This window comes from Macrotis lagotis, chromosome X, assembly GCF_037893015.1.
Source record: "Macrotis lagotis isolate mMagLag1 chromosome X, bilby.v1.9.chrom.fasta, whole genome shotgun sequence".
NCBI classification, from domain to species: Eukaryota; Metazoa; Chordata; class Mammalia; order Peramelemorphia; family Peramelidae; genus Macrotis; species Macrotis lagotis.
Genome location: NC_133666.1, coordinates 618,240,968 through 618,268,963, shown reverse-complemented (window position 1 = coordinate 618,268,963; position 27,996 = coordinate 618,240,968). Strand labels below are relative to the sequence as shown.

Here is a 27,996-nt window from a genome sequence, read left to right as displayed (position 1 = left end):
TTCCAAACAGCTAATTTATTCAATGAATAGAGTCCTGGACCTGAACTCAGGAAGTCCTGAGTTCAGATTCTGCCTCAGGTACTTCCTTAGTTCTGTGATCCTGGCAAGTCACTTCACCTCTTTGCCTCAGTTTCTTCATCCATAAAGCAAGGATAATAATAGCACCTACCTGCTGGGGTTGTTGTGAGGCTCAAATGAGAGCACTGTAAAAGTGTTCATCATGGTTAATACTGTCCTGCATTCTTCTAGACTTTTGGTATATATCTGCCCAAATAGTCAGGGACTTGCAAATGTAGGCATCAGTGGGAGGTTGGCAGGGGAGGATTGTACCTTCTCTTCTTCCTCCTGTCTTCTAAACAATATCTGAAAGTAGACTCTCTATCCATACACACACCAGGCCCCCCCACAATTCTCCTTTCTTTCTCTCCTTACCTTTCCCTAAGCTGCCACTTCTTTTAGGAGCTGAATTTACCCTCTGTATAAGGAATTTTACTTTGAAAATATATCTAGAAACAAAGTCTGGCATCACCATGCCTTGTCTGGCAGCTGTGTTCCCAGGTGTGACCTAGTGTCTGTGTGTACACATTTGTATTTATAACTCTGCATGCAAACTCTTCAGACGCCCACCCAAACTCCTTTTGATGTACTTTGACTTTATCCTGTGATCTTCCTTTTTCTCCTCCCCCTGACTGTGCTCCCAGGAATGCTCCTCCCCCCAAAACTAGAGGGGGAATATAGCTAAACTGAACCCCAGAAACATATAAACTGTAGAGCCATGGACAAGGTTGTTGGCTAATTAACCCCTGCTCCTTTCCTGGGTTCCAGAAAGTTCCTTTTTGATGGGATCTGTGATGTAGTAGAAAGAAGGATGGAATTTGTATTTTGTGACCACATGCAAGTCATTTTACCCTTCTCACTCTCAGTTTACTTGTCTGTAAAATGAGAGAGTTTTTTTAAAGCTTGCTTTGGCCCTTTCTACCTGAAGACCTGAATTTCAGTCCTAACTCTTCCATGGCCTCCCTCTCTAGTTTCAGCCTGGTCCCTCTGCAGACTTTTTTGTCTTTTTCCTATATTCTCATTTAAACACAAAGGTACACATAGAATTCTGTTGTAGTCTTGCTCCATGACCTCAGAAAGTTCACAGTCTAGGAAAGGGATAAAACAGGTATACACAACTACAGCACCTCTGTACGTGTGCTTCTATGCATGCAAACAATGTGCGGTGAGAATAACTAGAGGGGGGTCAAGCCCAGGGCTGAAGAGAATGAGGACTCAGTGAAAGGGGGCAAGTGCCTACTCTGAGAACCAGAGAACTCTGTGATATCCCAGAATATGAAAATCTAGGGTCTGATAGGGGAGGATGGTCCATGTAAAGAGTAATCCAAAACATAATCAAGAATCTCTGAGTTACATGGAATCTTAGAGACCACTCCTGTCCTGTCCAGAGACCTGTCCATAAATCCTTTCTACAGGTTATGGTGACCATTCAGCTTCCCAGAGCTGACTATCTACTCCTAACTCTATTAAGGTGAAACTTTTACTTCAAACAAGTCTAAGTTTGCCTCTTCTAGTTCTGTCCTCGGTGACCAAGCAGGGGTCCCATTCTCTAGGTTGACTTCAATGCTTGATGTCATGTTTCACATCCCCTGAGTCTTCTCTTCTTTAGGATAAATAACCATATATCTCAAGGCCATCTCCGCCTTTCTTTGAACACTCTTTGGTTTATCCAAAGTCTTGCTAAAGCATGATACCTAAAACTGAACACATCATGCAAAGATAGTCTTGGGAAAAGCACAGTAGGACCGCCTTCTCTCTTACCTCGCTATTCAATACAAGCCAAGATCACATTCACGTTCTTGGATGCCAGAGCACAAGCTAACCCGGATCTTTCTCAACTTGAATCTGGTCACATTTTTTACCTGCTCAAACTTGGGAACCTAATTTTTTGCACCCTGATGTAAGACTTTTACATTTGAATCAGTTCAACAAGCATTTATTTGTAAGTGCCTTTTGTGTGATTTGCTAGGCACTTAGCAATAAATGCTTGTTGAACTAAGGAAACAGACTCCTCTTCATGAGTTCAAATCCAGCCTCAAACCCAATTAGCTGTGTGACCCTGGGCAGATTACTTCAGCCTGTTTACCTCAGTTTTCTCATCTGTGAAATGATCTGGGGAAGGAAATAGCAAATCACTCCAACTTCTTTGCCAGGAAAACCCCAAATGGAGTTATAAAGAGATGGACATGACTAAAAAACAACTGAACAGTAGAAAATTGTATGATTGATGCTGGGGTTGCAGAGCAAAAATGAGCAAGTTACTCTGCCCAAAGAGCTTCTGGAATTTGGGTTCACTAGATTGAGCCCAGATTGCAACCTGGGAGGATCTTTTGGAATGCTCACTTGTCATCCATTGTATTAGCTATCCCTCCCAACTTTGTCATTAACAGATTTGATAAACATACTACTTGGGCCTTTATCCAAAACATTGGTAAAATTAATAAACAGCTTAGGGCCAAACACAAGCCCCAGGAATACATCGATCAGTCAGCAAACATTTGTGAATTGCCCAATATTCTGCTGGGCACTGGGAATAGAAAGATAAAATGAGAGTCCTTGCCTTCTGGGAGTTTATGTTCTGCCAGAGGTGACATATATGTGTGTAAAGACAGACAGGGGTGGGGGGTTGTATGTGTGTGCACACACACATACACACACACACATACTTGCACAAAATATATAAGGCAATTTGGGAGGTGATCTAGTGGGAGGGATGAGGACAGCTTTGTTATAGAAAGTGTCTTGAGCTAAAGTTTGAAGAAAAGGAGGCATTCTAAGATGGGAAGATTGGGAAGAAGGTCATAAAAGGTAAAAGGAAGACCAGAGCCAAAAGATGGGAGGATCGCCAAGAAAGGAAGTGTGGCTGAACCATAAATGCACTGATGGAAGTGATTTTATAATAAGCCTGGAAAGGTAACTTGGGACCATATATTAAAGGACTTTAAATGGTAAACAGAAGACTTTGTATTTTGACCTGGAACTACTAGAGATTATTAAGCACAGGAATGATGGTATTAACTTAGGTAAATTTTCTTTACCTTTTAGTAAAATCATTTTAGTATTTGTGTGCTGGATGAATTGGGAAAAGGGTTGTTTGAAGGCAGAAAAACTAGTTAAGAAGTTCTTTTAATAGTCCAGACAAAGAGGCAGCTAGGGGATAATGCAGTGGATAGAGCACCCCTGGAGTCAGGAGGACCTGGGTTCTAATTTGGCCTTAAGTACATAATAATTACCTGGCTGTGTAACCTTGGGCAAGTCACTTATCCCCATTGCCTTAAATAATTTAAAAAAAAACTAAGAAAAGAAAGAATGGATTTGTAGCAAAAGGAAATGTTTTCTGCTTTTTGAGATGCCTATCTGTTCAAAATTTCCAGTAGTCAGTAGGAGATAAAAGTTTGAAGCTCTGGAGAGAGAATAAGACTAGATCTACATAAAGATGATAATTGAGCCATTAGAAACTGATGAGATTAACAAATGAGATAGTATAGAGAGGGAAAAAAAAGGAGTCTCCAGGATGGTGTCTAGGGAGACAGTGGAGGATGAACCAGCAAAGGAGACTGAGAAGCAGTGCCCTAGGAGAGGCAGCATCACTCCTCCTCCCAGACCACCAGTCCTGCTGCCAGCCTAGCTGAAACAGCAAGACACCCGAGGGAAAGACAGAAAGCAGTGTCACCGCCACTTGAACCATCATTTCCCCTCCTATCTTGATAGAAACAGCCCAGCATCCTGAACCCAAGAGCATATGGGATAGCAGTGTTTCCAGCCACTTGCAACCATCATCCTGAGAAGCAATCTCTGTGGAGATGTAGCCTTGCAACTGCCTTTGCAGGTGCTACAGTTACAGCTATTGAAGACCCCCAAATGAAAATCCTCGGCACTGTCAAGTGGTTCAACATCAGAAACTATTGTGATTTTGCAAGTGAAAGTGACTTAATTGGGAAAAAATTACCATTTTATTTGCTACTCTAAGAACCACAAGATCTTTACATCTGACTTGTAGCTGAAACTTTCCAATTTGCTTGGATATGAGCTCCTTGAGAACAGCAAATGTCTTGCTCTTCTATTTGTGTTTCCTTCCCTTAGCACATTATTCTGAACAAATAAACACTTAATAGATGCTAATAAATGAGCTAGTCATTCAAAAGGAGTAATCAGATGGATAAAAGAACTAGGAGAGGGGCAGCTAGGTGGCATAGTGGATAAAGCACTGGCCCTGGAGTCAGGAGTACCTGGGTTCAAATCCAGTCTTAGACACTTAATAATTACCTAGCTGTGTGGCCTTGGGCAAGCCACTTAACTCCATTTGCCTTGCAAAAAAAAAAAAAAAACCTAAAAAAAATTAGGAGAAAGCAGTACCTTAAAAGCTGAAAGAAGAGAGGTTATCCAGGATGAGAAGGAGTAGTCATGAGTGACAAATTTGCAGAAAGGTCATCACATTTAGCAGCAAAGAGGTCATTGGTATCCTTGGAAAAAGCAAATGTAAGTTGAATAGTTTATGGAATTTCAGGGTAGAAAGCAGCTTCAGTAGCCTGATATAAAGCATAACTGAAGGATCTCTACTACCATGTTACCAATAAATAGTTCTAGCTTTTCTTGAAGATTTCCAGTGACACAGAACCCACTACTTTGAGAGGCATCTCATTTTACATTTGGATGGTTGAGATTATAAGGAAGTTTTGTATTATATCAAACTTAAATTTGCCTCTTTATGCTTCTACTCATTGATCCTACTTATACCTTCTGAAACCAAATGCAAATTTAATCCTATTTTTAGGTAAAATCAAACTTATTTTGTAAATTGTTATGTAATCTCTGAAGTCTTTAAGTTTTTACATTTTTACATCACAACTTTGTAATGGGTAAAAGATTTTCTAGATTCTTTTTTTGCAGTATTCTATATATCCAGTGAAATGGCCATTACTAAACAGACTAGAAGATTCTGTGTCATAATCTGAGTACATGGTTGGGAAGAAGACCTCTCTACTGTTGCTTTCTTGTGAACAAGAATTTCCTCAGTTCTTCTCAGCAGGATGTCACCAAATGCCATTAATCCACTTCTAACTCCTCTCACCTAACAGTACTGGTAACTCCACAGAATGTTACCTTGACAAGTAATCAGGTGCTTCCTCTTCAGAGTCTCCTGCTCTTTGGGAAGAGCCTTTACAAAAAGCGTTCAATAATTCTTCCTCTTTTTCTCCTCTCTTTGACATTCTTCCACCCTCCAACGTCTGGAAGCAAGACAAAAATTCTCTTCCACCTCTTCAGATCCATTTTGTTCTTAGATAAGTCGATGATGATGCTGATGATGTTTGTCCTTCATTCTCAAAGAAGGCCATGACTCCAGGGAGGTGATGCCATGACAAGCTCATGAATTGGATTTGAGTGAAGGGGTGCTGTACCAAGTCACCAGTCTCACTTCCTCCTCCAGAGCCATCTGGGTCCAGTGGCCAGATATGGATCAGTATATCTAGAGATGGCCCTGAATGGGAGGCAATCAGGGTGAAGTGACTTGCCCAAGAACAGCTAGTGAATATCAGCTGTCTGAGGCTGTATTCACACGCTCATCCTTCTGACTCCAAGGCCAATGCTCTATTCACTTCACCACCTAGTTGCCCTAGATAACATGCAAAGTACTCTGAGAGATCAGAAAGAGGAAAGATGATTTCTGATGGGGAGATGAATAAGGGCTGCTCAGACAAGAGGAATCATTGGAGCTGCACCTTTGAGAGAAGATATCAGAGAATTGGAACATATGGAGCTGGCAGCAAAGCTGTTCTGGAGCTAGTGGACAGCAAGTACATGGTAGAAGAGGATGGGGTCGTGGCTAGTTGAGGAAATATTAGAAGCCAGAGGCCACCGGAATACATTTAAAGGGAAGCTGGGAGCAATTATATGGCTTTGAGTGCCAGACTAGCCTGGGCTTTAGAATCACAACAATTGATATTTCTGTAGTTTTCCGACATTACAAAGCATTTTACAGACACAATCTCATTGGTGTTGTGTTATATTGTTTTATTTTGTTTGGGTCTGTCTCCATGATACCAGTAAAGAGAACAGGGAAGGAATCCCCTTCCAAAGTAGATGCGGCCTTGTGGGGTCTTTGAGAATTTTGCTGGGGGGAATGAAAGACTTAAATATCTTACCCATCATCAAATAGTGAGAGAGTGTATGTGTCTGTGAGTCTGTGTATCTGTGTGCCTGTGTGTCTCTGAGTTCTTCCTCTGTGATGCCATGCTGTCTCTCACAGTAGCTCCAAGAGGATGAGACATGGTCTTTGCCCTCTAGTAACTGGTCATCTGTTTTGGGAGCCGAGACATGAAAAACCAAAGCTAGCAATGTCTTATTTTTCTGCAACTTTACACTTCCATGGAAAACAGATGCTGCCTTAGACTACACTAATGGGAGGGGAGTTCTAGGGGTAGGAATATAACAATACTACTGACTCAGCTGTGATCAGATAAGCCCAGAGTTTTGTATCTAGTTCTAAGTACCATGTTTTAGAAAGGGCATTGACAAAATGAGTCTATCTAGAGAAGAACAACCTGAACTAGAGTGAGACAATGAACTAGAAAACTATGCCCAAAAGTTGTGCACATTGAGTAAGGCAGTCTGATATAATAGAAAGGAGCACTAGATTTGGAAACAGGTGGTTGACTTAGTAGCTGGGTGACCCTGAGTAAGTCACTTAATCTCTCTGAGCTTGTAAAATGAAGGAGTTGGAGAAAGGAAATTAACTTGTTAGGAGGCAAGTTTCTGAACTAGGATGGGAATCAAAGATTTACTCCCTTCCAGGATTTCTTACAGCTATCCCCAGGATTCCCTTCCACTAGCCCCCATAAAACTGATTTTGTTTTCATTTCTTGGGAAATATTCTCTGACCCAGCCCTCCAGTTTTCCAGTCCTCTCTCTCAGCCTCACAGGCCTTATTGCATAGAGTGTCTTCTCCTTAAACCTTAATTTTATATGATGCCAGCAGAGTAAGAATCTAACAGGTCCTATGAAGCTGGAAAGACTTTGAGTATAGGCTTGCCATGCCTAAAATATGGAAAGGATCATCACCAGAACATTAGCTTCTGAGGATGAGCATGGCTCACCTCTCTAGGCCCTAGTTTCCTCATCTATTATAATCCTCCTTATGCCAGTCTTGCAAAGTTTTAGTGAGAAAAGCATTTTGTTAAACCTTAAAGCACAGTAGAAATGTAAGTAGTTATTGTTATTGCTAAATAGGTGGAGTTTAGAGTATTGATGGAACCATTCTGAAGAGGAGGAATGTGGAATTGGTTTGAGGGGAAACAAAGGAGGGAACTGGCTCCAGGTGTTCTCCCCCAGTCAAAAGCTTCCTCCTGTCTCAGTTCTGTAGTCCTGTGGTCAGCCTGGGAAACTGTGTTCAACTCTAGTCCTTCGGATTCCAGATTGTCTAACTGTATTGTTCTATGTACAAACATTATCATTCACACTCTTTCCCTTAATTACTGGGAAAAAACCTATTTGAAAAATTGTAATCTCTGACCAAAAGAAGGAAGGGAAAAGAAGAGGACAAGAAAACTTGGCAAGGAGTTGGTGTCCCCTCGAGACCTGGCTCAAGCCAATATCAGGGGAAGAGATACAGAAAAGATATATATCCAGGGCTTGGGGGCCAGAGAATAATGATCAAGGAAAGCAAAGTGAACTCTGTCTGGTCTCCTACCTTTCTGACTTCCTGTTTCCTCAAAAGCCCCCCCCCCCTTTTTGGCCAATTTCTTTGAACCAGTATCTGGAGGAAGAGATTAGGACTTGACCTGACACCTCACCTCAGCAGAGTGATTGTCAAAATTGTTGGATGCCGATCCAGTCTTAACAGCATTAATTAAATACCTATGCTTCATGTTGGTGATAGAGAGCCAAAAATGAAGTCGTTTTTATTCCAAGAGACCTAAAATTCTACTAGGTGGATACAACATAAACAGATGTAAAGTCAGAGTTAATTCCAGATTGAAAAGATGAAAATAACAGGTGGGGAATTTGGATAGTAGGAACATTCGGAGCTTTAAAGAAAACTGCAGACTTAAAATGCAACCTTGGCCTGGGAGAATTAAACCTTAACAGGGGCAGAAACTCTCTGATTCTCCCCTGTTCATCTCCTCTGAGGCATAATTTCAACAAGCATTGTAGTCTGTTACATGGAGTAGAATGACTGAATGAATGGCTCCCTTGAGTCCACAAGAGAGGAAAATAATCTGGCAGAGATTAGATTATCAGCACTGCACCTTAGACCTGACCTGAGGCTCCCTGGAGAGAGATCATGTCTAATCCCCATCCTACTGGAACCCACAATGCCCAGTTATGGATTTTGCTCACTTAAGGGCTCAGACCACCAATGAGGGACCACTCTATATGTCTTGCCCTCCCCTCAGGCTCCCATCCCTACCTCACCTCTTCTGAGCTGATCTGATTTCCTTCTATTTGAGACCTAACCCAGAAAAGAACTGTGAAGGTGGCAGGGAGGGAAGCTTGTTTACAACCGCACCCCTGATCTCCCTGTCTTCAGCTGGGGGGGGGGGGGGGAGGAAGGACAAGAATGTACAGCTGGAAGTCCCAGGCCGGGCCAGCTTGGGAACAGGGTAACGTGATCCCTGACGGCAGAGGGGCAGGGAGGAGAGCGTCATCCACAGGATTCCAGGGATGCCAGACATGGGAGCAAGCATTACAGAGAGTAATGGGGAAGGAGCCTGTTTTCCCAAGAAAAGAGAAGTCCTGGAAACTCACAGCCCTCATAGAATCCTAGACTCTTAATTGGCAGAGATGTTCCAAAGCACCTCATACAAACCCTACTGAGCAGAAATCCTGTCCAACTGCTGCTTACAAGACATTTGATGACAGGGAAATCTACTTTGGGATTCACTCGGATTATTGGAATGTTTTTCAATCTAGCAAACTGATAAATTGCCTGCAACTTTTTCCAAGTGTTCCTAATTTTGCCTTCTAAGGCCAAGTAGAATGAACCTAAATCCCTTTTCCACATGACAGTCCCTATAAATGATTAAAGAGAATCCATCATGTGCTGTTCTTTGTCCTGTTCTCTGAGTCTTTACTCCTTCAAGTTAAATGTACTAATTCCTTCAATCAATCCTCATAGAATCTAGTTTCTAGTCTTCTCATCTTAGTCAGCCTCTTCTGGACCTTTCATTCCCAACAGAATGTCTAAAGTTACAGAATTTCAGAGCTGGAAGGGCTCTTGGGGGCAAGTTAGTTCAACTCAACACGCCTCCCCACCAAAAAACACTCCTCTGACATACCAAACAAATGGCATCTGACCTTTGCCTAAAGGTGTCCAAGGAGGGGTCACTCCTTCCTCCTTTGGAATGGCTCTGTCTGTGCTTCTATCCATTTGTCCTAGTTCTGAATCCTGGAGCCAACCAGAACAAATCTAATTCATCCTATTCTCTTTAACTATCCCGTTCTTTTAGGGGGATCCTCAAACATGGACCTGAATGAAGATCTTCACTATTCTGGTTTCCCTTTGGGGTCTTCCTGATTTATAGGGACCAGAACTGACCACAGAACTGAGGATAGTTGTAGAACCTTTCTTAATCTTGGAAACTATGCTTTTTTTAAACACTTAAAAATTTAATATTCTTTGTTTTTAATATGACTTTCATTCCCAAGTACATCCTCCTCCCTACCCCTACCCAGTAATCTATGCTTTGTAATCAAAAGTAAAGAAGAAAAATCAACCAACAGTTCACTGAGTAATCCATATACCAGTAGTCACCCCACCTCTGCAAAAGAGAGGAAGATGCATCTTTTAAGCATTTTTCTAGGGCTGATCTTGATGACCATTATTGCAAAGCATTTAGTTCTTCCCAATTACTCTCTTGTAGCCTGTGTGTATATTGTTTTCCTAGTCTCACTTATTTCACCCAATCCTCAGCTCTTAAGTCTTTGAATGCTTTTTTTAAATTCTTTATAGTCATCAGTTCTCATGATACAGTAATCTTCAGTTATATTCGTTTACCACATTTTTTTCAGTGCTCCAGTTGATGAGCATTTAGTTTGTTTACAGATGTTTGTTACCATTTCTGTTATGTTTTGATATTAATATGGAAACGTTTTTTTCGGTCTTTGACCTCCTTGAGGCCTGGTGGTAGGATCTCAGTGCTAAAAGCTGTGGACATTTTAACCTTTTTCTTAAGCTTTTCCAAGTGACTGGATCAATCCATAGTTCTACCAACAATGTGCCTGTCCTTCATTAAATGATGTTGTAGCCTATGATCATGTTAGACTTTCTAGCTGCTATATGACAATAGAGTATACTAGACTTCCAAATCCTTTTCAAATAGCTGCCTATCTCTTCCTGTATGTACCCACTTGGTAAGACTTTTACACTTTTTCCTCATTAAATTTCATTTGCTTTGATTCTGCCCAAGTGTCCTAAACTTTTCTGTTTTAAACTCTCAATCCTGATTTAAACTCTCCCTCCTTGAATCCTGATTGTCATCTTTTGTGCTAGCTGACCTCCCCACTTTATATCATTTGCAGATTTGATAAGAATTATGTCTTTACCTAAATCATTTATTAAAAATCTAGCCTACTCTGAGGACCTGGATTCATATATTTTCCTCTTTCACTCTATGTATGACCTTAGGCAAGACACAGCCTTTCAGGTTTTTTAAGTTTACTTTTCTGTAAAATGAGGAAGGTTGGACTAGTTGGCAGCAAGGTATCGTCTAGCTCCAAATCCATGATTCTTTGATTCAGTGTCAATTAAAAACACCCAGATCTCTTCACTGGAAATCTTCCAAATTGACATTGAGCTCTGAAAGATGAGTCTTGAAGTCCAGTTATTCAAGCCAGTTCTGAGTTCATCCAGTTGTACTTCATCTAACCCACATTTATTCAACTTCTCCACAACACTAGCATGAGATGCTTTGCAGAAATCTAGGTAAACCATCCCCACACTTTCCCTGCTCTACCTGTTTAGTCAAAAAGGAAAGGATATAACTTTGATATGTGCATTCTTGCCAAATCCATGTTGCCTCTTTGTGGTTATTGCTTCCTTTTTTAAATGTTCACTAACCATCTCTTTAATAATTCATTTAGAATTTTGTCAGGAATTAGAATCAAGCATTTTGGTCTATTGTACATTCCACTGTCATTTTTAAAAAACTGATCCATGTTTCCCCTTCTCCAGTTCTGCATGTCTTCCATTCTCCAAGTCTTTCAGAGATCTCTGCCAGTGTCTTAGCAATCACATCTGTTTAACCTTTCAGTACTTGAGAACATTGGAAGTTCTCCCAACAACCAGTGCAAATGATAAGGCCAAGAATTTAGGTTAGACAAGAGGATCGTGATGATTACTAGGACCAGGTTGCCAGATATTGACCATCTAAAATTCAGGACAGGATAAAGCATTTCTTTACTTAGTGTGGTATGGAGATACAGGACTCCTTAAAGTTCCTTCCAGCTCTCAGGTAAATCCTTCAGGATGTTTCCATTCTGCTATGACAGCCCTGTTGATGCATGCCTGTGGCCTGAGGGAGGAGACATGGTCCCTGTCCTCATGCTCCCCAGTCCCCGCCCCTGGAGTCTTTTGTTCTAGGGTTAAAGTAGCAAGTAGACAAGAAATAGTCCACTGACTCTTTCTATGACCCTGAATGACCAAAATACAGGAGGTCAGATCCACACAGAGCCATGAACAGGAACAGCGAGGAGTTCCTGGTGGAGAAAGGGATGGGTAGCTGAGTTGGGTTTGGTAGCTTGAGGAGGATGTCGGGGAATGGCAGGAGCAGGAGATGGAAAGCAAGGAGGGTGGGACTGAGTAGGGATAGCTGGAGAACCTATACCTGTTCTCACTCCAGACCATCTTCCTCTCTTGCCTTATTCCCTCAGGGAAGCCGCTGCAGATCAAGCCTCGACTCTGAATTGCCCAGGGCCCGGCCCAGGAGACGGCGGCGCCCCTCAGGAAGCCCAGCAGCCCGGCCCCAGACTGGTGCCTACCTCAAGGCCCCACAGGCCAGAAACTGCTGTCAATGCCGCTGCCGATGCCGTTGCCACTGCCAAAAGAAGGGTTGGGGTCGGTGCCAGGGCCCCCGCCCTGCCAGCGCTCGCCGGGTCATCAACTCCTCAACTTCCTCAAGGAGCTGGTGGGCAATTTCCCCACTTGACTTTTAGCCTTTTCTTATTTAAAGAGTGACCAGGGCCTTCTCTTCTCCCACTTCCCTTTCCTCACTTTTTCTTCACTACATTATCTTCCTTCCTTTCTTTACCCTGAGTTGGGTCTGAGGGCATAGGTCAGCACAGCCATGCCCCTGAAGCAGGGATCAAGGCCACCTGACAACATACCTCCTTTCCCTTGTTCTAAGACCCTTCATCCCATCCCCTAGAACCCCAGTTCTCTCCAGCCCAACAGCTGTGAATAGAGTCTGGGGATCTGATTCCTTATAGGTAGAGCACTCTAGATGGACCCTCCTCACACTTACTTGGCACAGGGTAAGAAGAAGGGGTACATGGGGCTTTTGGGGAATGGAGGTCCTCTTTCCTAGTATATTAGATTCTATAGCAACAGAGAAGTCACAGGGGCTCCTGGAGGTAGAAGTCTCTCCTTCCCAGCCCCAAGCTCTCCACAAGTGCAGTAGGTCACAGTGTGACTGGCAGGGCTCTCAGCAGCAGCCAGCAGTGCCCCCTTCCCCTCCCCTTCTCTCTCCTAAATCTCCAGCTCTTTCCCTTCTGTCTTCCTCTCCTCTGATCTCTCTTTGATCTCCCTTCTTCCCCTTCTCCTCTCTTCCTGTGACCTCTTTTCTTCACCTACTTGTATATGTGAGAATGTAATCTGCTCTGTGGCTCTGAAAGATATAACCAACCTTTCTTGAGCCCCTCCAAGTGACTCCATGGAGCACAGCCCCCAAGAGAGGAGGACCCCACAAGTGTGTCCTCACCCCTATGCCCGTCACCGCCACCACAGTCCAACTGCTGGCCTGGCTGCCCTGGCCTCTTTTTGGCGTTTTATGTTCAGCAATAAAAGTTCCTGTGTCTCATCCACTGGTCTCGCATCTCACTGCACATCGCACCCTGCCTCTTGCAAGGACAGCCCCTGACCTACACAGCCTTACAGATGTGCCCAGGCATGCCTGCAGCTTCGGGCCAGGTAGTCAGGCAGAGGGGATGCCAGGCAGACTAAAAGGCAGGACCCCTTTCCCAGGCCTACAGAATTATGTCTCAGGAACTAGAAACTGCAGAGCTATAACCCCATTTCTCTTTGAATATTGCCCAGATAGGGCCAGGCCTGGGTGCCATCCACTCCCTAGGCTGTCTACCCTCCCTTTGTCCCCTTGAATTCTGTGACTAGACTGGAGAGATTAGCCCCTCGTAGCTAAATGCTTTGGGGGATCATGTGTTAGGGGCATGGTTTTACAGAGATCTACATCTTTCACCAGGAGTATCCCACATAGAACACCAGCTCCCTCTCGACCATGAAAGTATCTGTGGTGGGGAGAGGCTGGCAGGGTCCCTGGTCCAACTGCCTCTGGGGGCACATTGAACATCAGCTGCCTGCCAGGGTCTGATTCCAGGAGCCAGAGATCTCCTGGGGAATCCTACCTCGGCCCCCTCCAAGGAGTCATCTCAGGAGAATGGGCAGCAAGCCCAGAACCCGAGCCTGCCCCTCACCAGTGCCAGTTTACAAGTGGTCCTTCTCAGGAGCCAGCCTGCCAAGGTGGGGCAGATCCCAACTGTGGGGAGCCCTGGTCTAAGGGGATGCCTTGGAGAGAGTCAGAAAACCTAGTCTCAAGCCTGGGCTCTTCCACTCGTGACCAGTGCAGCCTCGAGCAAGACGCTTAGCTGCTTGAGACCTTGGTTTCCCCACTTGTAAAATGGTCTAGATTCACAATTCCATAACGACTAGTGAGCAAAGTTTTGACCCTCTGGAACTTTGCCTAAAGCACTGAATCTAAAGGATGCCAATTTGCCCAAAAGAGAAGACAAATGGGGGCTCCAACGTCTTGGGGGCCTCCCATTCAAGTTCAGGTCTGGCACAGCTTCTAAATGTCTCCCTTTTGGATATCGCCTTAACCAGAAACACTTAAATTCAAAATGTCTGAATCATAGCCCACTCTTTATTTTCCTTCATTCTCCAAATATTTGTCAAAACTTGTAGATTCGACCTCCACAACTTCTCCCCAATCCACCACTCAGGCCCACTGCCCTCACTCAAGTCCTTATCACCTCTCATGTAGACAATTCTAAAGCCACTGAGTTGAGCTCCCAGCTTCAGGACTCTCCTTCCTACAACACCTCCACCCGAAAGCAGAGCTCTGGCCACGTTACTTCTCCACTGCCTCGAGACTTACAAGCTACTCGGTTTTCCACAACAAAGGTGCAGTGACCTACAATACCACCAAACCAGATTAAAATATAATTGGAAAATGCTTGACCAAATAAATAAAAACAATAAAAATACAGGTAACATTCATGTGAATTCTCTAAGTCTCACCTGCAGGGATCCCCTTTAGAGGCCCTGTTTGCAGGGTTTAGCCACTGGCTATTCTCTCAACCTTGAATTTCCTCCTCTATCTTCACACATCAATCTGTCACCAGTACTTAAAATGCAGTCTCTCTCCTCATTTCCACCTTTTAGGACCCCCTCCCCCTGTTAACTGTAAGGCTCCCAACAGCTCTTACTGACCCCACCACTACTTCATTGTCAGCGAGCTCTACCTTACCAAATTATCAGGTTTTATCTAAAGGAGAGTAAATTCTGTAAAGATTTAGGGCAAACATAGCCCCTTTAGGATTTTGATCTATCTTCAAAGAGATTAGTAACATAACTAAGCAGGTCCCAGAGTCAATGACCTTACCCTCCAGTCATAACTTGCCTCTCAGAGAAACTTAGTTTAAATACTAGGAAACCCCAAACCTACAAAGCTATCTGGTAATTATTAGGAAAGTTGCCTTTCCTTACTAACAGTACCATCTTCAAAGATCCTAACTTGGGGAATATGCTGAAGTTTCCCTAAGCTAGGTTAAGGTGTCCAACCAAGGGACCTAGTTCTATTCCATTAGGAATTAAAAGAGAAGATTCATCTCCCTGAGTTCAAATGTGGCTTCAGATGCAAACTAGCTGTATGACCTTGGGCAAGTCACTTCACCCTGTTTGCTTCAGTTCCTCATCTGTAAAATGAACTGGGGAAACAGAAAACCACTCCAGTATCTTTGACCAAAAAAACCCATATGGGGTCACAAAAAGTTGGATACAACCCAACAACAGTATTACTGAGATTGAAATGAATCTCAGTAGTTATAAAGCAACATGATATAGAATAGGGGATAAATGTAAAGTGAGTCCAGAAAATCAAGTGCCATATATAATTGCTATCATATTTCTTGCCTTATCATTGGGTGAGCAGAAAAGAAAGAATTTGAAACTCAAAAATAAATTTTAATGAATGTAAAAATAAATACATTTTTAAAGGAAAAATATCAAGTGCTGTCTAGGTGCAAGTTGGAAGAGGCATATTTAGACATTAATAAAAATAAAGTTTCATGTAGGTTCCATATATGTCAATCCTTGTCACATGGCAGCTAGCAAGTTTTCTGGGATCTTTTTAGTTTTAAACCAGATCCATGAATTCATTTATATTAGAAACCTCTAGTAAGGAATATCCCTCTACCAATGCATATTGACGTTTTCTCAGATGTATAGTCTGAAAGTTTCCTGGGACAAGGAGGGGTGAAGTCATTGCTTTGGGGTCATAGCCTCTGATCATTCTCTATCCACTAATAGCATCCAAACTGTTTCTCAATGACTGCTTTAATAGAAATTACCTCCAGAATGAGGTATACTTATCTTGAAGAAAGGAAAATGGGGGGGGGGGAGTAGAAGGGGGTACAAATGAGGAACAGTTGAGTCATTCAATTATCATTTGAAAGAGAAATTAAGTTTTTTCTGTTTGTTCCTTGTCCTGCTTTTTGGAGTCAATGAATGAGCAGAAGACAGCTATACTGGGAAATATTTAACAATGGGGGGGGGCAAGATATATATATATATATATATATATCCCTGACACATTTTAAAATTTAATCTACATTAACATTTTTTCATCACTCTAAGTCTAGATAATCAACAAAATAGTAAATCGTCTTGTTTGCTCATTTTTGATGTAGGAATGCTCACCCTGAAAATTTAACAACTGGCTCTGCTGTGACCTCCCTCTGATATACTCCTGGGTAATATGAAGGAATGATTTACGAAATGACCATTTGAGCTGTCCAAAAGTGGAATGGCTTTCTATTTCGGCAGTAATGGAAACCTCCATGCAAGAAGTTAGATGGATGGTCACTTGTTGGGAGGGCAGTAAAGGGAATTTTTTGTTCAGCTTTGGACTAACATTAATGATCCTTGAGGTCTCTTTGAGGTTCCATGTCTCACTGAGCTTCAAGGATTCTGTAGTTCTAACATTTTAAGGCAACTAGAAGGATGGAAGGTCGTGAGTTCAATTCCTCTGAGAGAACCAGAGATTTTTGGCTTGGAGAAAAGATGACCCAGGGAGGTTCTGATGGCTGCCTTCAAGTATCTGAAGGCCTGTCAAGTGAAACAGATATTAGACTCACTTTCTTTGGCCCCAGAGAACAGAAAGAGGAACAACTGGTGAAAATTGGCAAAAGGGCAAGTTTAGACTTGATATTAGGAAAAGCTTCCCAATGATTAGAACTGCCCCAGTGTCTTCAAGAAAAGGTTTCATGACCATTTGTGGCCTATATTATACTTAGGTTGCATCGTGGGCAGAGTCTGACAAACCAGTCCAATAGCTCAGGTTCAAAATGAGATATTCATAGTCCCATCTAAAAACCATCGGATAGTTTCCTTAACCAAGGCAAGGAAAGCCTAGTCCAGTGAGAATGTTAATTCAATTGAATGCATTTGCCTGCATTTGTGGTAGTCATACTGGTTTACTGGTTAGAAACCTAAGGGAGAAGTCAGACTGTTCTGTGTCTATGCAGGAAGTTTTATCAATGTTTGAGTCAAGTAAGTCTCAAAGATGCCTTTGGTGTTTTTTTTTTAGATACACTTTTTGTGGGGGAGTTGCAAGGCAATGAGGTTAAGTGACTTGCCCAAGGTCACACAGGTAATTATTAAATCTCTTAGGTCAAATCTGAACTCAGGTCCTTCTGATTCCAGGGCCAGTGCTGTACCCACTGTGCCACCTAGCCGCCCCCTTGGATACTCTTTTTTTTTAGGTTTTTGCAAGGCAAACGGCGTTAAGTGGCTTGCCCAAGGCCATACAGCTAGGTAATTAGTAAGTGTCTGAGGCCAGATTTGAACCCAGGTACTCCTGACTCCAGGGCCAGTGCTCTATCCACTGCGCCACCTAGCTGCCCCAACATAATGTATTTTAAATAATACTTTGTTTTTCCCCAATTACATGCTAAAACAATTTTAACTTTATTTTAAGTTTGAGTTTTAAATTCTAACCCTCCCCCCTTCCTGAGATGGCAAGCAATCTGAAATATTCACATGCAATCATAAAATATTAAAGTATTTCTGTATAGTCATTTTGTTCAAGAATACCAGAGAGAGAGAGAGAGAGAGAGAGAAGAAGAAGAAGAAGAAGAAGAAGAAGAAGAAGAAGAAGAAGAAGAAGAAGGAGGAGGAGGAGGAGGAGGAGGAGGAGGAGGAGGAAGGAAGGAAGGAAAAATATGTTTTAATCTGTATTCAGGCAATATCAATTCTTTCTCTGGAGGTGGAATGTTTCTTCATGAGTCCTTTAGGATTGTCTTGAATCACTGTATTGCTAACAATAGTTGTCATTCCTAATATGGAAATATGTTTAACATGATTGTGAAGGAGGGAGGAAGAAAATTTTGCAAAAATTAATGTTAAAAACTTTCTAAGTACAATTGGGAAAAAGTTTTAAAAATATCTAATAAAATAGTTATTCATGGTTCTTTATCATATAATATTGCTATTAACTGTGTTCTACATTCTCCTGGTTCTGCTTAGTTTGCATTAGTTCATTTAATTCTTTCCAGAAAAATTCCAGGTTTTTCTGAAGTCATCCTGCTTATCATTTCTTATAGTCCAATAATACTCCATCACAGTCAACTACCACAATTTGTTCAGACATCTCCAATTGATGGATTACCCCTCAATTTTCAATTCTTAGCCACCACAAAAAACTACTATAAATATTTTTGTACAAGTAGGCCTCCCCCCCCATCTTTTTTTAATATCTTTAGAATAAAGACATAGCAATAGTATTCCTGGCTCAAAGAGTATGCACAGTTTTATAGCCCTTTAAGCATCATTCCAAATTGCTCTCCAGAATGGTTGTATCAGTTCACAACTCCATCAAACAGTGCATTAGTGTCCAACTTTTCCCATATCCCCTCCAACATTCATCATCTCATTTTTTGTCATATTAGCCAATCATATTGTGAGGTCATACCTCAGAGCTATTTTATAATATGCAGTTCTCTAATCAATAATGATTCCTAAATCATTAAAATTATTATATGAAAATACTCTAGTATTTTTATATGACTATAGATAGCTTTGATTTCTTTGTCTGAAAACTGCCTGTCATATCCTTTGATCATTTATCAATAGAAAAATTACATGTATTCCTAAAAATTTGACTCAGTTCTCTACATATCTATAGCCCAAATATATTTTTTAAAATGGGAGAGGGGGTTGGAGGAAAAGCTACTTGTACAAAAAATTTATAGCAGCTCTTTTGTGGTGACTAAGAATTGAAAACTGAGGGGATGCCCATCATGAAGCCTTTACTTGCCGCAAATTCCCCCCCAGTTTTTCTGCTTTCCTAAAATTTTTGCATTGGTTTTCTTTGTACAAAAAATGTTTTAATTTTATATAATCAAAATTATGTATTTTACATTTTATAATGCTTTCTATATTTTATTTGGTACTAAATTCTTTCCTTGTATCTGACAGGCAAATTATTTTATGCTCTCCTAATTTTCTTATGGCATCACCTTTTATCTGTAAATCCTATATCTTATCTTGTATTCTTAAGGAGTGTGCTGTCCCTAATCTGCAAAATTGGCACCTTCTAGTGCTTTTGTTTCCCTGTAAAAGAATCCTGAACTGACAAGTCTCAAGTTTCTAATTGTAAAAGTTATAGGTAGAACATAGGTCACCCTTACTTTCTATGTACATATATGCATATGTATATATATATATATATATATATATAATATACATACACACACATAGGGCATACTACAAAAAGATTTTAATGTGATATTAGGTTTTTTCTTTTTTTTTACATCGCTATCCCTTTACCACGACTCCAATCTCCTCCGCAGGAGCCACCCTGATAAGAAATGAGTGCAATAAGACAAATCAATGCAATGACCATGTCTGAAAACTATTTTTCCTTTGTGCCTATCATCTGTATCTTCTGCTGAGGAGTGTATTTTACTATCAGTAATCTGAAGTCATAATTAGTTGCTACATTGATCAGAGGTCAGCAATTTTTCCGTTATTTTCCTTTACTCCATTGTGGACATTGTGTAAAATGTTCTTTGCTGCTCTTCAATTCAGAGAAATCTTCCCAAGTTTCTCTGAAATCTTTATGTTCATTATTTTCATGGCACAATAACATTGCGTCACATTCACACACCACTATCTGCTTAGCCATTCCCATGGCACCGCTTTGCTTATGGTTTGCAAGAAGGGATCAGAGAATTCACACACGATGACTTTATGAGAGAGTCTCTCTCCTTTTTTTGCCTTTGTCATGGTTCTTTGCCTTGTCATGGTTAGTATAAAAAGTAATACAGGGGCGGCTAGGTGGTGCAGTGGATAAAGCACCAGCCCTGGAGTCAGGAGTACCTGGGTTCGCATCCAGTCTCAGACACTTAATAATTACCTAGCTGTGTGGCCTTGGGCAAGCCACTTAACCCTGTTTGCCTTGCAAAAAAAAAAAAGCCTAAAAAATGTTAAAAAGTAATACAAATGATAACACACTTAAGTAGTTCTCTGGGTTACAAGAGGGTCAGAGTTAGGATTCAAAAGCAGCTCTTCACCTTTCTGGTAGACATGTTTCCCCACAACACTGAGTGTGGTTTCATTCTGTGTTTTCTATTCAGTGGACCAGGGTGTTCTGGGCAGCCCATGTCCTGCCTGAAGGATGCTGTTCAGTGATGGATCAGAAAAGGGTGTTGGGGCATGATTGATGGAAATCTTGAGGAGAGCCCAACCCAGCCTGGCAATGTCACAAGGTGCTAGCCACCTAATTCAATATACTGACTATAAGGAAAACACCTCTATAGTTTGAAAATACTGTAAATAAGACTCTTAACAAACTGTATTACTTGACTTAGGTCTGTCTAGACAGAGCTTCACTCTGGGGAAAAGGAAAATTTCTCATTGAACAGTACAGAATAACCTTTCAGAAGAGGTTTAAAGTATTGACTTCTGAATTGTACGAGACATAGGGTCTCCCCAAATACCCCCTCTCCATATATACATCATTTTTCTTTACACTCCCACAAATAATTAGAGCTTCATTTAAGATAGAAACTCCTATGCTAGAAAACTAATATGGTTGAAACCAGTAGACTTAACAATCTTTCATATCATAGAATAAACCACTTCAATATCAATCAATTAATAAAGTTAATTTTGTGGCAGTACTCCCCCTGGGCTACACAAATGGAGAGCACTTCATCTTGGTTCACATGGAGGACTTGGGAGGCTTTGAAGGCAAGAGAGAGCTGTTAACTTTGTATTTTCTGGAGGCAGTGAAAACCACTTCCACTACCCCCTTTCAAACACCTGCCCTTAGGAGCTAGCCACTGAACTAGAGCCTCATCTCCTAAAGATAGGACAAAGAGATCTTATAAGTAAATGGGATACCAGGACAGATATCTTGAAGAGGCCTGCCTAGTTCATCCTTGGGCAGCACAGTGGATGCATTGGTATTGGAGGTACTTGGTAATTAAGAATCCTGAGAGCCTGGGTTCAAATCCTGACTCAGACATTACTAGAGTATATCATCCTGGGCAAGTCACTTACTCTCTGTACTACATTTTCCTCATCTACAAAATAAGGGTTGGGTAGGGTGGAGTTTGAACCTTTGAAGTGTCATTCCAGCTCCGAATTTATGATCCTGGGGAGGTTACCATGAGCTTAATCAAAAAAGAACAGGTTACATTACTTTATGAAATAAATGGGTTCCTGAAGAATCTGAATGCATTTGACCTAGATTCAAATCCTGCCTCAGACACATATTAAATTGTGTGATCCTGGGCAAATCTCTTGACATTTCTGTGTCTCAGTTCCCTCAATTATAAAATAAGGAGGCTAAACTTTATGATAGCTAAGACCTCTTCTATCTCCTGAGCTATAATCCCAGGGCTGCAGCCCCTAAACCATTAGGGACTTTCCCTTTCTTCCTCTCTTCCTCTCCCTTTTCCGTCCTCTCATTGCCCCCATATTTTTCCTGTTTCTCTCTCCTTTCTGTATTCCTATTTTTTTTTTTTGCCATTTACAAACCCACTTTTTCACCCACTCTGAGGCTGCTGTTACTCCTCCCTGGGTCTGCAATGTTAAAAAAGGTATCAAAGAATCCAGAGCTAAAAGAACTTTCTCCTCCCTTGTAGGGGACAAACGGAAGAGCCAGACAGTGATCTGCTCAAGATCACAATAAATGGAAATATCTTCTGCTTTGGGGAAGAACCAGGACCCAGTTCTCTAGACTCTGTCCACACCGTCCATGGGATTTTCTTGGCAAAGACCCTGGTGTAGTTTTCCATTTCCTCATTTAGTTGATTCATTGACTTAAATAAAGTTATTATGAAAGGGAACTAGACCAGTTAACATCTGGGAGGATTAGAAAGTCCTCTCCTGAGGAGGAAGACAGAAATTCTCAGAGTTCTCAGAAATTCTCAGTACTGTTCCTGACATGGGGGCGCAGAGGCCTAGGGTGTACAGGGAACAGCTAGTACAAAAGTCCACTTTCCCTGGAGTGGAAGAGTGCATGTCCTGGAAGCTTTAACCTTTACATATCCAGAACTATTGCTCTGGTTTCACACCTTCCTCCGTCCTCAGCCCACGAGTCAATCTTTCAGGAAGATATCAACTAGAATTCACTTCATTCTCTACACCCTCAGCAGCCAGGCTTGCCTTCCAATTCTGGAACCATGGCCAAATCAGCTGTTCTCATTCATGGAAGGGGTGACCCTATTAACTTTGAGGATCAAAGGGCTCCGCTCCCCTTGGTCACCACTTTTCTATGCACATCTCACCCGCCTCCCCACCCTACCCCCATTTAGAATGTAAATTCCTTGGAGACAGAAACTGTCTTTACTTTTTCATGGTATCCCCATAGCAACTTCTTAATAACTACTTTTTTCTTCATTCATTTTTTCATTCATTTATTCATTCATTCATGAAGAGGAGTAATAGGAAAGATGACTGAAAGATAGATGAGAGCCAGATTGTAGGGGGGTTCTAAATTCCAAGCTGAAGACTTTCTATTTTATACTAAAATAGTATAATGCAACCAAAGCTTGGAGCTTGGAGCAACATGATCATATTCATGTTTTAGCAATATAAATTTGGTGGCTCTGTGGAAGCTGGATCAGTGAGAAGAGGGACAGAAAGTAGAGAAACCAATCAGAAAATTGTTTCATTAGTCTAAGCTGATAAAGGTCTGAACTTGAGTAATGGTTACTTGAGTAGAAAGAAGAGGGGTAGACCCTAGGGAAGTTAAGGCAAGAATTGATGAGACATAGTAAATGGATGGATTAGAGGAGAGAGAGAGAGAGAGAGAGAGAGAGAGAGAGAGAGAGAGAGAGAGAGAGAGAGAGCACACCTTGAAATATGCCACCCCTGTAATACAAAGGGGCAGGATAATGATCCAACAAAGGAGACTAAAAAGGATCATTCAGGGAAGAGCTTTTTATTACAACTTTTATACACATCATGGGGGGGGGGGCTGCAGGGGAGGCTGGGTAGCAGTTCTGGAAACGAAAGTGTTCATTTCTGGAAATGAAAGGGTTAAAACCTCCAGTACCTGCATTCTCAATACAATCAAATTATTCTATTAGTTGTTCTCAGTATAAGGCTACTTTATCTCCCACCTCCAAACCTTTGTATCAACTGTACATCTCACCCTATCAGGAATATTCTTCTTCCTCATTTCTAATTCAATCACTTCATAGCAGTCAAGGGAGGAGACAGTATCCAGGAGAGTCAACAATGTGGAAAGCTGAAGAAAAGAAGCAGGGAATTCAGACTGAGAAAAAGAGATTGTTGATAAGCACGGAAAGAGCAGTTTCTATGCATGGAAGGATCCATCAATCAACTGACATTTAAAGCATACCTCTGTTGTGTTTGGCATCACTGCCTGCCAAGGAGGTTCAAAGAAACAGGAGATAAAACCTCTGCTTACAGAGAGTAGTTCGTTCATCCCCAACATTTTCTCATTGTGGCCATAAATTAGATAATAGAATTGCCAGAATTAAGAAAGCAGGTAGCATCTATATTCCAGTGCATTTTATTTATTTATATTTATTTATTTTGCAAGTCTAATGGGGTTAAAGTGGCTTGCCCAAGGCCACACAGCTAGGTAATTATTAAGTGTCTGAAGCCGGATTTGAACTCAGGTCCCCCCTGACTCCAGGGTGAATGCTCTATCCACTGCATCATTTAGTTGCCCTGAGTGCCTTCATTTTAAAGAGAAGGAAAGAGAGGCATGACTTGCTCAACATTCCTCAGCCTCCCCAAAGGACAGGGGTTACTTCGGACTTCAAACCCAGTGAGTTTCCCATAGTATCAAACTGCCCATCTCTAACATTGTGAGGCTCTGTGACCCTTAGACTTAAAAGAAAACAAAATGAAGTAGGTTTTCTTTTGTAAGTCATTGAAACTTAGGCCTAGCAGATCCCCAAATGGCCCTGGGTTCCATGTCTTCTCAACCCTCCTCTTCCTCTTCCCCCTCAGGGTCCACTCTTGTCCTACTTCTCCTGAGACCCGCCCAGTAGTGGTGACTGGCCATTCGGATCTTACCTCCTACTGTTTCAAACCAAGAACTCTTCCTGTTACTACCTGATAAGACCCCCCCCATAACCCTAATTTAGGAACTAATGATCTATTTAGAAAAGTGCATGGAACAATTAGGGAAGAGTACCAATGGTGTGTGTAATTAAGTACTAAACTGTGTAATCGAGATTATAAGTACAGAAGGAAGAGGGGGAATGGAGGTAAGAAGTAGGATTTGGAGAAGTGGTTGAACCAGGGGAAGACCACTCCAAAGGAATGGCACCTAGCAATGGCAAAAGGCATGACATGGGAATGGACGTAGTATGTTGCTGCCATGTGGTGTTACATTTTTGAGACATCAGAATAATGACATCTTAACAAAGACTCCTTGTTTAGAAAACCAAGAAGCAAGACCATAGGCATGTGGGAACCAGGAACTGATCTCTACTCAATGTTTTTCAAACTGGGGGGACCCATTCTCTAGAAGGAAATATTCCCAGGAGATGGTGATTAAAAGCTTAAACACCCCCAAAAGACTCTTTGGTACCAAATGACTTCAAGGTGATCTTAATGACTGATGGGGCAACTGTGGTCACATAATCTTGCAGTCATTAGATGGAAAAGTCTAAGGCTCATGGAGGTCTAGATTCAGGTCTGGAGGAGATTTCAGTTCAACCTCATTAATTTGAAACACAAGGGATGAGCAAAGCAAGCTCTGAATTGAGCACATTTGAATTATCCGATATTTAATTAAAGAACAACGGGGTGTCTGGTGGTCCAGGAAACTGTGATTGCTGTGATTGTGCTACATGGAGTAAATGGGTTTTGGCTGACTGAAGTTTTGCAGGATTGTATTTAGTTTGGGACCCATAGATGAAATGAGATTGAGGGAATATGACGAAGGTCCAGAGAAGAACCACTAAAATGACTGGAAATTTAAGATTCCCATTCAATAAAACTTAGTGAGCATTTACAAAGACAAGAGTAAGAGGAGAAGACAGAGGGAGAAATGAACAATAGTTTTTAGTACAGAAGAATTCTGGTAGGGATAAGGGTGGAGGGACAGAAGCAGAGTTCTCTGGGCAACCAGCTAGTCTTTGGGAAAAGAGTTTAAAATGCTGAGAAAATGATTTAAATTTCGCATTGCAATACTGGATGAACTCTAATTCTAATTATTGAACATTTGGACAAGCCCAAAGTGGATTTTTTTTTCCTGCAGATTGTTCAGACTGTTTGGTCCTGAATATTAGATTTTGGGAGATAGGATATGTGGCATAGAAGAGTTTTGCCACTCTTTGAATTCTGACACCACATCTAAGGTGCCTTTCTGCTCTGCTCCCTTCTCCTCTTTGATGGAGAAGATCCCAAATTTTCCCTCTCCCCCTTTCCCTCCTTTTTCAGATCCTTCTTATGTGTTATCTTCCCCCAACAGAATATAAGTTCTCTGAGGGCAAAATTTGTCTTTTGGGGAGAGGGATGTATTATTTTCCCTAGAGCTTAGCACACTGCCTGGAATGGCACATAGTAGGAGCTTCATAGTGCTTGCTGACTTGATTCCCTCCCCCCCCCACATCAGATCAGGGCCAGGAGAACTATTGGAGGAATGCTCTAGACTTCTTGTCTTAGTGGAGGTTGGTGAGATTGTAGGTAGGGAGAGCATGTGAGGATCATGAGTTGGACAGGTTCTGATCTGCATATCTCAAGACCTGACAGCAGGCCACAGAGGTACACAATCTTAGAAGTTATAAAAGAATATATAGTCTACCCTCCTTTACACCATCCCTAGGGGAACAGTAAATTCCATTAATGAAAAAGTAGAAACTTATCCCCTTTCTGTGATGTTCCAGGAACAAGCAGCTAGGTTATCTAGTGAATAGATCAATGGACTTGGAGCCAGAAAGATGGAAGTTCAAATCCTGCTATGACCTTGGACAAAACCCTTAACTTTCTTAGCCTCAGTTTCTTCATCTGTAAAGTAAGATGTATAAGAGAACCTACTGCTCCTTCCCCAAGCAGCTGTGAGGATCATATGTAAAACACTTGACAAAACCTCAAGTGCCAAACAACCCATTCCTGACAAAGAATCTCATATCTAACTTCAGAAACAATTAGCTTTCTAGCCTTTGATTGAAAAATATTCTGACAGAGTGAGGAAGGGGAAAGAGACTGTAACTCACCACAGGCAACTGATTCCATTTTCTAATAAGTCTCTCTAATTAGTAGGAAGTTGTCCATGTATTAGTCCTTTCCTCCCAATCACTGCTGATAAAAGAACAAAGCACTTTTAGTGGGGGAGGGACATTATCCCCCAAATGAAACAGCCCTTGCCCTCCAGGAGCCTCCATAATATTGAGGGGGGGGACCAAATTGGAGTGTGAAAGCAAGGTAGAGATATGTGCCCAAGTAAGTAAACAGAGTAATTTGAGGAGGGAGAGAAGATGAGGAAAGATAAAGTTGTATGTGTGAAGGCCAGGTTTCATGGAGAACAGCACACCTGAGGTTAGATAGGAATCAAGATAAGGTTTCTGAGAAGCAGTGATAGGGACAGAGAACATTCCAGCTGTGGAGACATAGCTGTGTGAAGGCACTGACAGGAAAGAATGAGCACCCCATCTGGGGGAAAGGGAATCATTCATTGGGCTAGAACTGAGAGTTCATCTTGAGGAGAGAAGTGGGAGCTATATTGGGGAAAGTTTCAAACCCCAGAAGAGGGTCCTTGCGTTTTTATAATAGAGCCAATAGGGGTCACTGAAGGAAAAAAATAGGCTTTGATGAGTTAAAGTTTCTCCTTACAGTATGTGTGTGTGTGTGTGTGTGTGTGTGTGTGTGTGTGTGTACATTCTTTTCAATTAACACAGTTTCTCTCCCCCTTCTGCCTCCTTCCCCAATTAAAAGAGAGAGGAAGAGAAAGGGTGGAAAGAGGGAAGAAGGAAGGAAGGAAGGAAGGAAGGAAGGAAGGAAGGAAGGAGGGAGGGAGGGAAGGAGAAAGGAAGGAAGAATAAAGGAGAAAGGAAAGAGGAGGAAGGAAGGAAAGAGAAAAGAAAAAGGAAAGAGGAAAGAAGGAAGGAGAAAGGAAAGAGAAAGGAAGGAAGAAAGGAAGGAAAGAAGGAAGGAGAAAGGAAGGAAGGAAGGAGAAAAGAAGGAAGAAGGAAGGAAGGAAGGAGGGAAGGAGAGAGGAAGACAAAATCCTTGTAACAGTCATACAATATGGATTCCCACATTGGCCTATGTCTCATACCACATCTTAAGCTAGAATGTTTCTTCATTGCTCCTTTGGAATCAATTGGCCATTGCATTGATCAGAGTTCTTAAGACTTTGTTTACCTTTACAATGCTGTCATCCTATAAATTGTTCTCCTCACTTCCCTCTGCATCAGTTCATTCAAGTCTTCCCTGGTTCTTCTAAAATTGTCCCCTTTGTCATTTCTTACAGCACAATGAAATACCAGATAGGCATTCCCTTTGAAAGTTTTTGCCACTATAAAAAGAACTGAGATTCTCTCTCTCTCTCTCTCTCTCTCTCTCTCTCTCTCTCTCTCTCTCTCTCTCTCTCTGGTGTGTATGTGTATGGTTATATAGATTCTGATCCCTCCCCAAACCCCATGTCATCATGCCACTTCCTTTCTTGTTCCAAGTTATATCTCAGCAAGCACTGTACTGATGTTTTCCAATTCTAACTTCTCTGTATCTGTTGTCTTCCCCTGTTAAGAACATGAGCTCTTTCCATCAAATGTAAAATGACTGAATAAATTATGGTATGTGAATGTAGCAGAATACAATTGAGCTGTAAGAAATGACAAAAGGAAAAGTCTAAATGTAACCTTGGAAGATTTGTATGAACTGAGGCAGAGGAAAATGAATAGAATCAGGAGAACAATTTATAGGATGACAGCAATACCAAAGAACAAATAAATTGGTAAGCCATCAGAACTCAAATCAATACTATAAAACATCCA

At 41.6% G+C, this 27,996-nt stretch overlaps 1 protein-coding gene across 2 annotated transcripts in view; it reads left to right on the top strand.

The window, feature by feature from the left end:
* ZC3H3 (zinc finger CCCH-type containing 3) overlaps positions 1-13,093 on the top strand; it is a 527,107-nt gene extending 514,014 nt beyond the window's left edge. The window contains exon 13 of one of the 2 annotated variants that reach the window (XM_074202952.1): positions 11,926-13,093. In XM_074202952.1, the coding sequence (XP_074059053.1) occupies positions 11,926-12,207 (282 nt within the window). In that variant the 3' untranslated portion in view covers positions 12,208-13,093. The remainder of the gene's footprint in view (positions 1-11,925) is intronic. The other variant, XM_074202953.1, reaches the window with a different exon arrangement.
* The last annotated feature ends 14,903 nt before the right edge of the window (positions 13,094-27,996 follow it).